Source organism: Phascolarctos cinereus, unplaced genomic scaffold (assembly GCF_003287225.1).
Source record: "Phascolarctos cinereus isolate Bilbo 61053 unplaced genomic scaffold, phaCin_HiC Scaffold_726;HRSCAF=1367, whole genome shotgun sequence".
Lineage (NCBI taxonomy): Eukaryota > Metazoa > Chordata > Mammalia > Diprotodontia > Phascolarctidae > Phascolarctos > Phascolarctos cinereus.
Genome location: NW_027556098.1, coordinates 412,226,617 through 412,240,829, shown reverse-complemented (window position 1 = coordinate 412,240,829; position 14,213 = coordinate 412,226,617). Strand labels below are relative to the sequence as shown.

Sequence of the window (14,213 nt, the reverse complement as noted above, 5' to 3'; positions counted from 1 at the left end):
AAGCAATTTTGACTTTATTTTGGTATATGGTGTGAGATTGTGGTCTATGCCTAGTTTCTGCCATACTCTTTTCTGATTTTCCCAGCAGTTTTTGTCAGAGTGAGTTCTTATCCCAGAAGCTGGGGTCTTTGGGTTTATCAAATAATAGATTACTATAATCATTGACTACTGTGTCTTGCATACCTGACTTTTCCACTGATCTACCATTCTATTTCTTAGCCAGTACCAAACAGTTTTGATGATTGTTGCTTTATAATACAATTTCAGATCGCCCAGGGTCTTTTTTTTTTCTTTTAGGATAGGCAATGGGGTTAAGTGATTTGCCCAGGGTCACACAGCTAGGTAGTGTTATGTGTCTGAGGTCGATTTGAACTCAGGTCCTCCTGAACTTAGGGTGGGACTCTATACACTGTGCCACCTAGCTGCCCCCCCTTTTTTGAAGCCAATTGGGGTTAAGTGACTTGGGCAGGGTCACAGAGCTAGTAAGTATCAAGTGTTTGGCCTGAGGCCGGATTTGAACTCAGGTCCTCCTGACTTGAGGCCGTGCTCTATCAACTGCACCACCTAGCTGCCCATCCCAGGGTCTTTTCCAGGATGGTATACTGAGTGCTAGGACAAGGGGAAGTGAGTGATGCGGGTCCTCCTCCTCCGACTCCCGGGGGGGCTTGCTCCATCCTGACCTACCTGGAGGTTGGTCCTGAGGTTACAGTCTGCTTCCGGAACACTGCCCCCCACAGGTCCCCAAACAAGAACTTGATGGTGTTCAGCTCCTCTCTGAAGACCAGGGCCCCTCGGGGCAGCCTGGGAGAAACACAAGCTTCTGGCTTTAGGATGAAGAAGGCCTGGATCCAGGCCCAGCCCTGGGGAGCCAGGGAGAGGGGATCTAATGGGAAGATGCAGCAGGTGACCCCAGGTCCAGGAAGGCCTGGGACTGGGGGAAGGGGAAAGGAGACCGAACACCATCAACCATTTCAGCTCCTGGTACCCTGCTGGGGGGGCAATGACCACCTGGGGGCCTCCCCCTGTAGAAGGGTCTGAGCACATGGGACAGGGAACTCCTACCCCAAGTCTCCTGGAGGATGGAGCCCTGGCTCTCACCTCTCAGCCAGACCCTAGGTCACATGGAAGCCAATTCCCTCAAGGACTGTCAAGCTGGTCCTCTGACCCTAGGAGAGGATGGTGGGGGGAAAAGGGGGCTTAGCCACGGCCCTCAAATCTGGGCACCTCCCCTTCCCCCCAAAATAGGGAGAAATTACAGATGAGTGATTTTGGATTGCAAATGGAAAAGGACGCTCCCAAAGCTGCATCCCAACCCTGGAGTTGAAGGACCTGAGACAAGTTCCAGAAAGGGCAGGGAGGTACCTGAGAAGCCACCAAGACTCTCACCTCCCAGGACAGTTGACCCCCCCCCCACCTCAGGCTCTACTCCAGGGCCCCCAGTGTTCTACCAGGGAGCCAGAGGGGAGAAGCCAGGCTCCTTCTTCCCAGGAAACCCTCCCCAGGCACCCATTCCAATGTACTAACACGGCTGAGGTCAGTGCCGAGACCTGGGCTGTGGAGGAGCCAGAGAAGCCTGGAGTGCATGGGGTGGAGGGGCCCGGCCCCGTGGTGACCCCCAGCCCACTGCCTTCACAGTCTGGCTCATCCGTGCCTATGTCTGGCTGCCCCTTAGCAGGGAATGCCCAAAGTGGAAGCGAGGAATGGAGTGGCAGTGAGGGGGAAGGGACTCAGGGACAGGACATGAGGATAGGTGCAGGGCAAGCAGAAGCCCAGGAGAAAAGGAAGAATGGGGAGGTCAGCGTGGAAGCTGAAGAGGTGGAGGCAAAACTGAGCCATCCATCGGCAGCATCTCTTCCGTGCACACGTGTGTTTATGTGCATGTGGGTGTATAAGTGTGTGCATGTGCGTGCCGGCCCTGCATCAAACCCTGGGCGCACACAGAGAATTAAGCCCTCCCTTCTCTGAAGGAGCTGCCACAAGACGAGAGAGGAGGCAGAGCTGGCTTCAGGGCCTTTAGGCTCACCTGGTTCACCTTCCCCTTTTTCCAGGTGCAGGGGCTGGCGCAAGGCTGCCCAGGATTCAAACCCGGATGGTGGGACAGAGTTTGCCCGCCTTCTACAAGGCCTCACACGGGGATGTTGGGAGGGCTGAAAGATCGACAGAGACCCTTCCGAGCCGCCCCGCGCTAGTCCTCAGGCTCTGCCCTGTTCAAACGCGCCCCCGAGAGTAGCTGTTCCACGGCTTTCTTCCCCCCTCCAGTCCCTTATCGTTGCCCTTCCTCTCTTCTCACACTTCCCTGGAAAGCCCAAGGACACCCAGGCAACCCCCCAAGCCTTGTCTCCTTTTTGCATCTCCTCTGGTTTCAACCGTCAACCTTACGCCCCGTCCCGGATTCTCTCCTTCCCGTGATGTCACCTCCCTGATTCACCCCCTACCCGATTATCCCCCTCCTTTGTGACACCCCTACCCGATTCTCCCCCATTTATGATGCCCCCTCCCCGATTCTCTCCCACCTATGACGCTCCCTCCCCGAATCTCCCCCATCGTGCCTCCCCCTCCCTCAATTCTTCCCTCCCCATAATCACTCATCTCCTCGATTTTCCTCCTCCCCTATGACGTTCCCCTCTGCCTCATTCTCCCCCTTTTTATTATCAACATTCTTTGATTCTTCTCTTCCTTCTGACCCACCCTCCCCATAACCACCCTCAATCTCTGGTTCTCTCCCTCTCTCCCCCATGACATTTCCCTTTTCCACTGCTTACTCCCCCGTTTTTCCTTCTTCCCTCTCTTCCACACCTCCCCCACCATTCCTTATGGTCCATGTTATGTAGCAGTCTGCTTCCGTTAGGGGCCCCCTCCTCTCCCTGCTCCCCACCACGCCGTCTCTCTCATGGTCACATTTTGGAATAATTAGTCCACCCTCACCCCAACTCCCAAAACTCCTCGAAGTTCTAAATCCCCTTCCATAGCGCCCTACTGCCCCTCAGTGTCTTGTCACCCTCCGTCGAACTCCTTTCCGCTTTTGGTTCCTGGCTCTCCTGGCACCCCTCCCAGGAGGGATCCCCACAAGCCTTCAGGGAGCGTTTTCCAACCTTACATCCTCCGCCTTCACATAATGCCCTTGTGCTTGCGTGAGCGCCTTCCACCTCTCCCCGCTAGAGACTATCCCACGCTCCATTCAGTGCAGCCCGGGTCTCTGCGCTAGTGGGGTCCCTGCCCAACTGCTTCCCTTCTTTCTCCCGATGGATCACACCCGCCTCCTCCTCTCCCATTGTCCCCGCCTTGGTCCCCAGAATAAAGCACCCTGGTACCTCTCCCCCAAAAGCTCCTGGGCCTGAGAAGCTATGGTTTCTCGGGCCGTCGGAGGATTGCGAGGTCGGCGACCCGAGACTATGGTGCGTGGGGAGGCGATCGAGACGGACTCGGCGGCATCTTCGTCAGAAGAGGAGCCGTAGCTGGGCTGCTCGTAGCCGGGGAAGCATCTGAGACTGACTCTGAGGAGGAGCCCGCGACCCTGGTGGCCCATGCGGATCTGCCCCCGCTCGTGGTTGTTCGGTGCCCAGAGTGGGCAGAAGAGGAGGCTCCCGCAGCGGCCGCGCTCCCTGCCTCGGGCCGGGCCTCACCGCTGCAACACCGGCTGGCTGAGAGCCAGGCTCACCTGGGCCACGACGTGAGCGCCGCGGTGCGTTGTGTGTACCGGCGAGCTGGCCTCGATGTAGCCGGCCTGGCAGCCCGTCTGGCCGCCGCGCAGGAGGTGGGCTTGGCGGCGGCCCCCAGCATCCGCCTGGCCTGCAGCGACCTCTGAGCCCTGGCCGAGCGCCTGGACATTGTAGCCAGCTGCCGCCTGCTGCCTGACATCCAATCTCCTGCTGAGCCAGGCCCCAGCCCCCGGGCATAGTGGAGGAGCAGCCCTCCTCACTTGTGTCCCACCCCCACTGTGGTTCCCAAGGTCTAGTGTCCCTTGCTGGCTTCTCTGGGGAGGGTTGGTAGGAGGCCGGCCCAGTGCTCCTGGATCCCGGTTTCAGGGGCACTCCACTGAGTTGGAGAATGGGAAGGGCCTGGGGGATGGGAGCTGCCTCACCAGGTTTCCATAAAGTGTCTTTGGAAAGAGATGGTGCTGTGTCCTCGGGATGGAGAGGATACAGTGGGAGGAGGGGGCACAGGGCGCAGTCCCAATAATCGTCTCTGCGCTTGGGCGTTCTCCTCGCCCACCCTGCACAACCAGTGCTGGTCACCAGGTAGCGCTGTGGCTTCTTACTGCAAGCCAGGGTCGCTGTACCACTGGTCCTAGGCTGGCCGGCCCTGCCCCCTACCATTCCACGTGGGCCTTCCACCAGTCCTTCAGTGCCAGGTGATCCCTCCCCCCTCAGACCTTAGGACCTGGGTGATCCTGTGGCCTTTCATCCTCTGGATTCTGTAGAGCTGAGCCTGCCCCTCACCAAGGCTGTCCTGCCGAACCTCCAGGTTGTCCTGTCCAGGATGGGGTCGTGGATGGAACTAGGTGGCTCAGCCTTCCAAATGCTAGGCACCGTGGCTGCAGTCTGGTGGCTTCTGCGGGTAGCCTGGTGGCTGGGCCATGCCCTGCTGGTCTATGGGCTACCCCAGGTTGGCCTGGGCCTTGGCATTTCTCTCAGGAAGCAAGGGGCCTGGGCAGGTGTGTGGGAGAAGGAGGGAGGAAAAGGGGCCCAAGGGGGAGGGAAGGGGCAAGGGCTCTGATAATAGGAGGCCTGTCACCTGCTTCCTCAGAAGAGTCTGTGCACCATGGATGGAGGCCTCCAGGACCTGGATTCAAAATTCGGTGAAGCTGCTTTAGACCCCATATGAGCCCCCTGGGCAAGTCACTTCCGCTCTGGGCTTCACTTCCCTTGTTTGTAAAATAAGTGTCTGACCAGACGGCTCCAAGGTCTTCTGAACCTTGAATCTGATTCTGTGACATGGGTAATCCCCAGGAGGACGTTTAATCTTTTTGAGACTCGGGTTGTTGTTGTTGTTTTGTAACACTGGGGGCAGCTGCACTAAATGATTTCCAGGGTGCTGGGAGGCTTTACATCTGAGATCCTCTGATCTGTGTAGTGCATATATGGGTGCTCCCATGTAGGAATATCTCTAGGGCTGCAGGCTCCCTGCTGGCATGTTTCCCTTGCACAAGTTCTCATTTCCCAGTTGAGTTCCACTGTATAGACAGCTTAAAGTCCTTTTCAATTGCGGGGCCATGGAGTTAGAACTCAGAAGGAGCAGGTGGACAAGGAGGCTCTCTCCTGCCCCTTCCTGGGATCTCCCATTGGGTGGGTCCTCCAGAGGGTTCTCCCCCCCCCCGAGACCCACAGCTCCTCATTCCCAGTGTCTGTCTCCCCACAGTGGTAACCGGGGCCACAAGTGGAATCGGCAGGAGCTATGCTCATGAGGTAAGGGGGGCCTGGAGCCAACTGAATCTGTCTTTAATGTACCTGGACATGACCCCACGTGTCTGTTCCATTGCATTCTACATATATGGTCCCATGCATTAGATGTTTTATCCCATGCATGCTTTCCTCTATGTGCCCTGATCATTTTCTAGAGCCTCAGGACATTGTGTTTGCGGGGGATTCCTGTGTAAACACATGTAAATGTACTAATTAATATTACATGTGAATGTATACACATACATACAGAAAGATGGATAGATGATAGAAAGACAAGTGGACAGGATAGATACATAGACAGACAGATAAGTACATCCATATTTGTCCTGAGTGTTTCTGCTCAGGGGTTCCTATGAATTCCCCACATCCTCCTTTGTCCTATGTACACCTGCTTGTTTGGATGGACCCTCTTGGGTCTTCTGTAGGTTTGGGAGGTTCTGTGTGCCCACTCACTCAGTCTCCCCATTCTCCTGTCTCCATACAGCTGGCCCGAAGAGGCCTCAACGTTGTACTGGTGAGCCGAGATCTCAGCAAGTTACATCGGGAGGCAGAGGACATTGGTGAGCTCCGGACTAGAAAGGAGGGTCATGGGAGAGAAGTGAGGCTGTTCAAGGTTCCACAATGGGATTTGGAACCCAAAGACCCAGGTTGGACACAGCTCTGCTAGATATGGGATGTGTGTGAGCCTGAGCCAGGCAGTCCGAAGTCTTCTTTGGGCCTTTCCTCATCTATATAATAAGGAGCAGCATTAAGCTTCTGTTTCTGAATTCTCTGAGTTTTCCTACAGAGAGACTCCATGGTAAGGAAACAAGAGTCATCCAGGTGGACTTCACTGAAGGCTTAGAGATCTATGAGACAGTTGAGAGAGGCTTGGAGGGCCTAGACATCGGCATTCTAGGTACACACCCATTCCCTCTTCCCTTCTCAGTCCTGCCCTCAGAATTCCTCTCCATCCCCTTGCTCTGTGGTACTGAAATGTTTTTTTCCAGTGAACAACGTTGGAGTAGCTCCCAAGATAATCCCCCAGAAGCTAATGGATGTGAAGAATGTAGGCAAGGTAGAAGAAGCTACGTTACTCCCCCCAGAACCCCCCTCCCCACCCAACTCGTGCCCTTTTCCATTTTCTTATTTTTTCCATCTCTTCTTATGCCCTCCCTAATCCTGCCCTCTTTATGTGTCCCTTCCTTCATTGCCCCATCTTCCCTCCTATCTCACCACCCCACCTCCACAACTTTCCAACAGGCAGAAAGTGCTTTGTAAATTTAAATCAGGTGAGAAATGTGAGCTCCCCTTGCTTTTGTGGCCATAATAATCATCAATGTTGAGAAAATGTTGCCTTACAAATTTTGACAATTTGTTCCACTGTAAGTGTATTTGTCTTCCCTCTATGTATTTACAAATGTGGTTTGATTTGTTTTAATTGGGCCTTGGGTCAAGCTTGGGGGGGAGGGATTTGAGTGCTTAGGGAAATTTTCCTAGAGGAGATGGACCTTGATGGGGGAGGCCGCAAGCGGGGGGAGCCTTGAAGGTTGAGAAAGACATTAATGTCTCAGCCAACTCCAACCTGAGAATTCATGGCCAGGTTGCTTTTGGGGGAAGTGAGAGACTCTGGGGCCTATGAAAAATAAAAGGTGTCCTCTGTCTTCCCAGAGTTTCACAGACATGATGAATTGTAACATGCTGTCAATGGTTCAGGTAAGACTGAGGCAGAAGAGACAGGAAACATCGTTGGCAGGGGATGGAAGGGAGTGGGGAGGGATATGGGGAGAATTCAAGCAGTATGCCAAAGGTGGATCATTGGGTAGATTTAGCCTTTGCTTCTTCCTCCACAGATGACCCGGATCATCCTGCCTCAGATGGTAGCCAGGTAGGGGCCCAGGCATCCCCTTCTCTGCATCTTTAGAGCCTGCCTTCCCCTCCATACAGACCTCCTGGCCTATCTCACACACACCCCTCCCCCTGAGACACTCATTTACCTTTCATTTGGCCATTCTCAGTTTTCTTCTCCAACTCTGCAGGGGACGAGGAGTCATCATCAACATATCCTCTATGGCTGGCAGACAGCCTTCCCCATTCTTGGCATTATATGGGGCTACTAAGGTAAATGGGTCCCAGACCCTTTCAAGTTACCAGGAAGAAGAAAGAGGTTCAGAGATGGGGATGGAATGAACAGAGTGTCCCATGTGGAGCTGAGAGCAGTGGGATGGTGGGAGTGCCCCCTCTACCCCTGATTCCCTCAAAGTCATTGGGCAACCAGCTCTCTCAGTTTCAGGTGTACTGTATATAAAACCAGAGAGTAGATACTAAGCCCTTCACCCCTACTGACCCACTACCCCTATGGGTTCAGTAATTTCATAATGGGAGGCCTCACAGAGTAATAAAATGAAACCAGCCAAAGTCTGAGTGCCCCCTTACCAAGTGCGGCCCCAGGAGCCTCCTTGGACATAGCAATGGAAGCTGAGGTTCACTTTTGCCTTTTGGCACTGACAAAGCTTGCCACATGAGGGAAGGACATGAGAGTTTTTAAGCAAATATTAACATCTTGCTCAGTTCTGTGATAAGCACTGGGGATATGCTACAAGCAAAATAAACAATCCTTGCCCTAGGCTTGGCAAAATGGCAGGGTCATCATTTTGAAATCCAGAAAGTCCTGAGTAAGGCCAGGAGAGGAATAAAAGGGAGCCTGTCTAGGCATCTCCACCAAAAGGAGACTCCAGCTGGAACTGGCCAGTAAGATCAGGGAAATCACCCTTGCAGAGGAATATTCCATGGTGAGCAGGCAGCAAGGTTGGAAGGATGCTCTAGAGTGAGGAGGTCCCAGGTCCTGAGGAAAGTGTCTAGGGCAGATAGCAAGAAGAGAAGGTTTTGAGGTCCAGAAAGTTTAGAACAGGGCTATGAGGGGAGTGAGATATTTAGGAAGTACAGGAATTATTTGGAGGGACTGGGGTGCTTGGCCTAGAAGTGTCTTCAAGCACATGACAGTATGTTGGGTGGAAGAAGCTTTCATTCTGCTGGGACACAGAGGATGCTTTACATTTGATTTAATAGCAATAAGGAGCCGTTAAAAGTTTTCTGAGGAGGTGACTGATGTAGATAGATCTGTGCATAAGCAAAATGATCCTCACTAAGATCTGAAGGATAGATGGGTAGAGAGAAAGAGTGCACCTAGGAACACCTGTGAGGAGGCTGTTCTGATGAACTAAACAGGTGGTGGTGAGAGTTCAAACCACAGTAGTGGCCCTAGAAAGAGAGGAGGGGATCGGAAAGGTACCAGGGATATGGACTCCACAATACCGGTCACTGACTGGATCTTAGCAGGGGAAAGAGGGAAGGAGCAGAGCTAACCCTAAGGTTCTTATCAGAGGAGAATGGTTACAGGGGTACTGAGGTCATAAAGAAGCATAGGGTAAAGGAAAAAGGTCATTGGTTCTGGATGTGCTCCAGGTGGAGGCAACGGGCAGGAAGCTCACGGGTGAGGCCAGGGCTAAAGGTTGTACTCTGAGAGTCATCAGCTTGAGGTGTAGTAGTAAAGCCATGGGAGGGAAGGGAGATTGGCTGTGTTCCATTCTCTCCTTTGGTGTTTACCACATCAAGATCTGTTGAAGGAACTGGGTGTATCTGGGCAAGACAACAAGTAACTGCAGGTGAGGGAGATATGAGAGCTCTCTCCAAGTATTTGAAAGGCTGTCAAATGGAAAAGGGATTCGACTTTTTTTGTTGAGGGTAGATCCAGGGATAATGGTAGAAATTACAGAGGCAAATCTAGGCTTGGGGCAGCTGGGTGGCACAGTGGATAGAGCATTAGGCTTGAAGTCAGGAAGACCTGAGTTCATATCTGGCCTCAGACACTGGCTGCGTGACCGTGGGCGGTTCACTTAACCCTGTTTGCCTCAGTTTCCTCATCTGTAAAAAAAGCTGGAGAAGGAAGTGGCAAACCACTCCAGTGTCTCTGCCAAGAAAACCCCAAAATGGGCTCACGAAGAGTTGGACATGACTGAAATGACTCAATAACAGTAAATATAGACGTGATATCAAGAAACCTTCCTAACTACCAGAGCTATAAAAAAGTAGAATGAGTTTCCTTTCAGGGTAGTAGTTTGCCCCTCACTAAAAGTGGAACTGGGTGACCAGTGGTCAGTTGCATTGCAGAAGGGATTCCTCAGGTGTGAGATGGACTAGACGCCTTCTAGATGGCATGCCTTGTAGCTTGAGGATTCTGGGATTCTGTAACATCCCCATGTTTGGTGGAAACCCTTACCTCTCTGAGATTCTTTGTTCTTTATCCTAAAGTCCTTCCTGGTCCTGGCAGTCTATAATCTAGGTACTTTCCAGCTTTAATGTGTGTTCTAAGTCTCCTTTCAGCTCGATACTGTCTTTTCTAGGCTACAATCCACTCTCTTACCCTCTTGATCCCACCTGGAGCTCTGATATTCCATATTCTAAGGGCGCTCTCATGTTTCTTGTGCTATTTTCTCAATTCTGATGTTTTGTGTTCTAAGGACACTATCAAATCTGACATTCCCTTCTTTAAGGACTCTCCCAGCTCACACTTACTCTGCTCTAAAGCCATCCCTAATATTCTCTGTTCTGAGGCTCCTCCCTGCTCTGATATTCTTCATTCTAAGGACCCTTATGGCTGTGTTATTCTCTGTTCTGGCCTGACATTCCATGTTCTAAGGTCCCTCATTTTTTTTAACCTGCGATATTTAATATAAATACACTGTTGTCTTCTTTAAGTTTGTGTCTTGGTCTTCCTTGAACCATAGTCAAGGTTTTTTATTTTGTTTGTTTCTTTTGTTGTTATTTGTTGTGTGTTCATTTTTCCAGCCTACTTCTTGACTTTAAACTTGACATTAAAGTTGGGTTCTGTTCTCCTGGGGGAAGAAGAAGCTTTAGGGTTTTTATTTTTTTGCTCTGTTTCAGAGCTAGTCTGAGAGTCTCTAAATTTTCATTGCTTTCAGGTGGTACGATCTGGGGAGAGGTGTGGTCACTGCTTTCTTGATCTGCTCTCTGGGCTTGACCCAGGAAGGGCTCCTGCTCCCCTACAGCCACCACTCTGGAACTGTGACCAGGTCCCCAATTCTCCTGCAGCCACAGCACTACCCCTCTCTTTGCCTTGGAACTGTGACCAAGGTCCCTACTCCCTTGTGAATGACCACCAGCACTCCTATCCACTGTAGAACTGCTACCCAGAACTGTGAATGGCCATAGAGTTGCCAATCACCCAGTGCCACCCAAAGGTCCCTTGTAATCTGTTTCTCACCGGTTGTGCCACCCTCCTTACCATCTGTGTTCTGAGAGCTCCCAAAGCTGCCACTGTCACTGCAATCAGCTCCAAGACCCACCATTGGGTGCCCCTGTCACACTCTGGGCCTTTATCCACCCCGAGGTTCCAGACCTTTCCTGTTGACCTCCTAAGTTGTCTTAAGCTGGAAAAATGTCTCTGTGACCTTCTGTTGGCTTTGCTGCTCCAAAATTTGATTTGAAGCAATATTTTAAAGTTGTTTGGCAGGAAATGTTGGGAGAGTTCTGCTGGTCCCTGGTCTATAACTCTACTATCTTGACACTCCCTCCTAGTTCTGGCATGCTATGCTCTAAGGCCTGTCTTGTCCCTCACACACTCTGTTCTAAAGTCCCTCCCAGCTCTGTCATTTCCTATTCTAATGTACCCTTTCTCAGATTCCCTGTTCTAAAATCTCTGCAATCTCTATCATTTCTCCTCCCAGCTCTAACATTCTCTATTCTGAGCCTTGAGCAGAACCCAGAGACCTCTCACTCTACCACATCCTTTGTCCTGAGGCTCCAGAATTCCTTTGGCTAGAAGCCTTTCTTGTCACCCCAGGAAAGGGAACCATGTCCAAAGGAAGAAATGGTGGTCACAGAGTGCCAGCAGAGCTGCAGCAAGGACAGGTCTTGTCAAAATAACCTTATCTTCCGTTAGGGCAGGTGCGCAAAACTAGCACAGATGAAGGGATTCAATAGATAGCATTTATCTGGGTCTCACCCAGGTGTTTGATAATATATCTGATGATGTTGTGGAAAAGAGAGAATTGTGAGCTAGATGGCAGCTTGATTGAGGCCACTAGGGGCTCCACAGTGCACAGAGTGCTAGGTCTGGAGTTCAGAGCCTTACTAGCTATGTGACTCTTGGCAAGTCACTTAATCTCAGTTTGCCTCAGTGTCTTCACCTGTAAAATGGGGATAATAATAGTACCCACCTCCAAGGGTTATTCTGAGGATCAAATGAGAAGATAATTGTAAAGCACTTAGTGAAAGGCCTGAAACATAGTAAGCACAAAAATGCTAACTATTGTAAGTATTAAGTGCAGGAGTCTCAAATCACTAGAATGACCAGATCCGAAGAGTTAATCATTTATACTTTGCTAATATCAACTTGGAAAGAGGTCTCCTGGAGTGCCAGAAGGATCTGTGCTTGGGCCTGTTCTGCTAAGTGGTTTTTTTTAAATCATTGACTTGGATGAAGGCACAGTGAAACGTTTATTCAAATATGCAGCTGACCCAAGTTGGGAGGGAAAGGAGAAGGGAATGTGCGTTTTATAGTGTCACTATGTGTTAGGCACTGTGCTAAGTACTCTACAAAGATTATCTCAATTTGTCCTCACAAGAACCTTGGGAAGTAGGTGCTCTTATGCATATTTATAGATGAGGAAACTGAGGCAGATAGAGTTGAAGTGACCTGCCAGGTCACACAGTAGCAAGTGTGTGAAGCTGCATTTGAACCAGGTCCTTCTGCCTCCAGTGTTCTCTCCAGGTTACTGCCCACCCCCACCCCAACAAGAATGGATGACAGAGCCAGGAAGTGAAGGGATCATGACAGGCTGGGTGGCAGCTAATAAGATGAAACTATATAGGGAGAAATGCAACTTTACATTAGGTGCACAAATCATTTTTGGTTGGAACAGTTTATCTGAAAAAGATGTGGAGGTTTCAATGGATTGCAAGCTCAGTATCTAGTATCACTGTGACCTAGCAGCCAAAAGCTAACTACATCTTGGGCTCCAGGAAGAAGCTGGTGATGAGTCGCACCTCTCTGTGCTCTACTGTGGCAGGACCACATCAAGACTCTTGCATTCAACTGTGAGCACTGCCCTTTAGAAGAAAACTGATAGTTAAACATCCAAAGAAATGCAACCAGGATAGTGAGGGGCCTCGAGGACATGCCATAAGAGGCCTGTTCACCAAACTGGGAAAGCTTCTTCTGAGCCTCTCAGATGCATGGGCTCCCTACCCACACCTTCCCCCACCACCCAAAAAAAAAAAAACCCCACCCAAAACCAACCTGGCCTTCTGTTGATTTTGATGAGGTTTATTTGGGAATATGGGCACTAGGTGGTGCCATAGTGCACAGAGGCTTGGCCTGGAGTCAGGAAGACATCTTCCTGAGTTCGAATCTGGCCTCAGACACTAGCTGTGGGACCCTGGGCAAGTCACTACCCCATTTGCCTCTGTTTTCTCATCTGTAAAATGAGCTGGAGAAGGAATGGCAAAGTGCTTCAGTATCTTTGCAAAGAGAACCCCAAAATGAGGTCAAGAAGAATTAGACAAAATTAAAAAATAACTCAACAACAAATATTTAGGGATTTATTTTCTCTCTAGATTGAATAGAAGCTCCTTGAGCCTGTGTGAGCAGTAGCAAGAAGGCCAATCCCACTGGTTTCTAGTATGTGTGGCATAGATAGGAGACTACATAGTGCAGTGGGTAGAGTGCTGTACCCAGAGTCAGAGAAACCTGGGCAAGAACATGGGCAAGAAATAAGCTGTTGAATTGTTTCAGTTGTGCCCAACTCTTTGTGACCTCATGTGGAGGGGTCTTTCAGGCAGGGAAGGCTTCCTAGAAGAGTCAGGGTGGGAAGGAGCTAGTCAATCTGGTCCAGAAACTTGTGGAAAAGCTGAGAGAGGTCAAAGAGCCCTGGGGGCCAGGGTGGTCAGGAAAGACTTCCTAGAAAGGAGAAATCTGACCCAGACTTTGAATGACACAGGAAATTGTCAAGGTCAGTGGAAAAATTCCTCTATTGTTTCAGGAACCATAGGGCGGCTAGGTGGCGCACTACAGTGCCTGGAGTCAGGAAGACTCATCTTCCTATGTCAAATCTGGCCTCAAACACTTACTAGCTATGTGACCCTGGGTAAGTCACTTAACCCTATTGGCCTCAGTTTCCTTATGTGTAAAGTGAATTGGAGAAGGAAATGGCAAATCACTCCAGTATCTTTGCCATTTTGCAGCCAAGTTTTGTCAATCAGTCATTTTAGTTGTGTCCCACACTTTGTGACCAAGAGGGTGAAGAAGAGTTGGATGTGACTGAAATGACTGAATGACAAAGTTTGGGAATTGTCCCTGAAGAGAGGCCCAAGTCATAGGCTGTGCCACAGTGTAGGTGGAACGTTGATGAGCTGGAGAAGGTGCTCATGGGAACCAGTAGGACTTGAGTCTGGTCTCATACAAACTCCCCTCTTTGGTGTTTCTAACCTTCATAGCCAGCTTGCAACTCCCTTCCCAGCATTGTTACTCACCAACACAGTAGGATCAGAAATGGAGAGCTAGAAGAGCCCTCAGAGGCCGTCCCTCATTTTACATGTGAGGAAACTGAGACCCAGAGAAAAGAAGTAACTCACCCATGATCATCGATCTAGTAGCAGGTAGTATGGGTGGGATTTAATCACCACTCTAAACCTGGGAGGGGCCTCAGAGATCACTTAATCCAATTGTCCTCACTTTACAGACAAGAAAACTGAGGCCTGGGGAGCTTAAGTGACTTACCATGGTCATCCAAGTGGTTTCAGAAATAGGAT

At 50.6% G+C, this 14,213-nt stretch overlaps 1 protein-coding gene and 2 pseudogenes across 3 annotated transcripts in view; 2 read left to right on the top strand and 1 right to left on the bottom strand.

Moving 5' to 3' along the window:
• The window catches only part of LOC110204482 (very-long-chain 3-oxoacyl-CoA reductase-B-like), a 117,762-nt pseudogene that overhangs the window by 94,772 nt on the left and 8,777 nt on the right, over positions 1-14,213 (bottom strand). The gene's annotated exons all lie outside the window — the stretch shown is intronic.
• The window catches only part of LOC110203908 (biogenesis of lysosome-related organelles complex 1 subunit 3-like), a 66,854-nt pseudogene continuing 55,385 nt past the window's right edge, over positions 2,745-14,213 (top strand). The window contains exon 1 of the transcript XR_013482604.1: positions 2,745-3,949. The product of XR_013482604.1 is annotated as a biogenesis of lysosome-related organelles complex 1 subunit 3-like (transcript). The remainder of the gene's footprint in view (positions 3,950-14,213) is intronic.
• LOC110203907 (very-long-chain 3-oxoacyl-CoA reductase-B-like) overlaps positions 4,370-14,213 on the top strand; it is a 44,933-nt gene continuing 35,089 nt past the window's right edge. The window contains 8 exon segments of the mRNA XM_078145873.1: positions 4,370-4,654; positions 5,359-5,405; positions 5,887-5,962; positions 6,190-6,300; positions 6,392-6,459; positions 7,053-7,097; positions 7,235-7,269; positions 7,421-7,502. Of these exon segments, the coding sequence (XP_078001999.1) occupies positions 4,480-4,654; positions 5,359-5,405; positions 5,887-5,962; positions 6,190-6,300; positions 6,392-6,459; positions 7,053-7,097; positions 7,235-7,269; positions 7,421-7,502 (639 nt within the window). The 5' untranslated portion in view covers positions 4,370-4,479.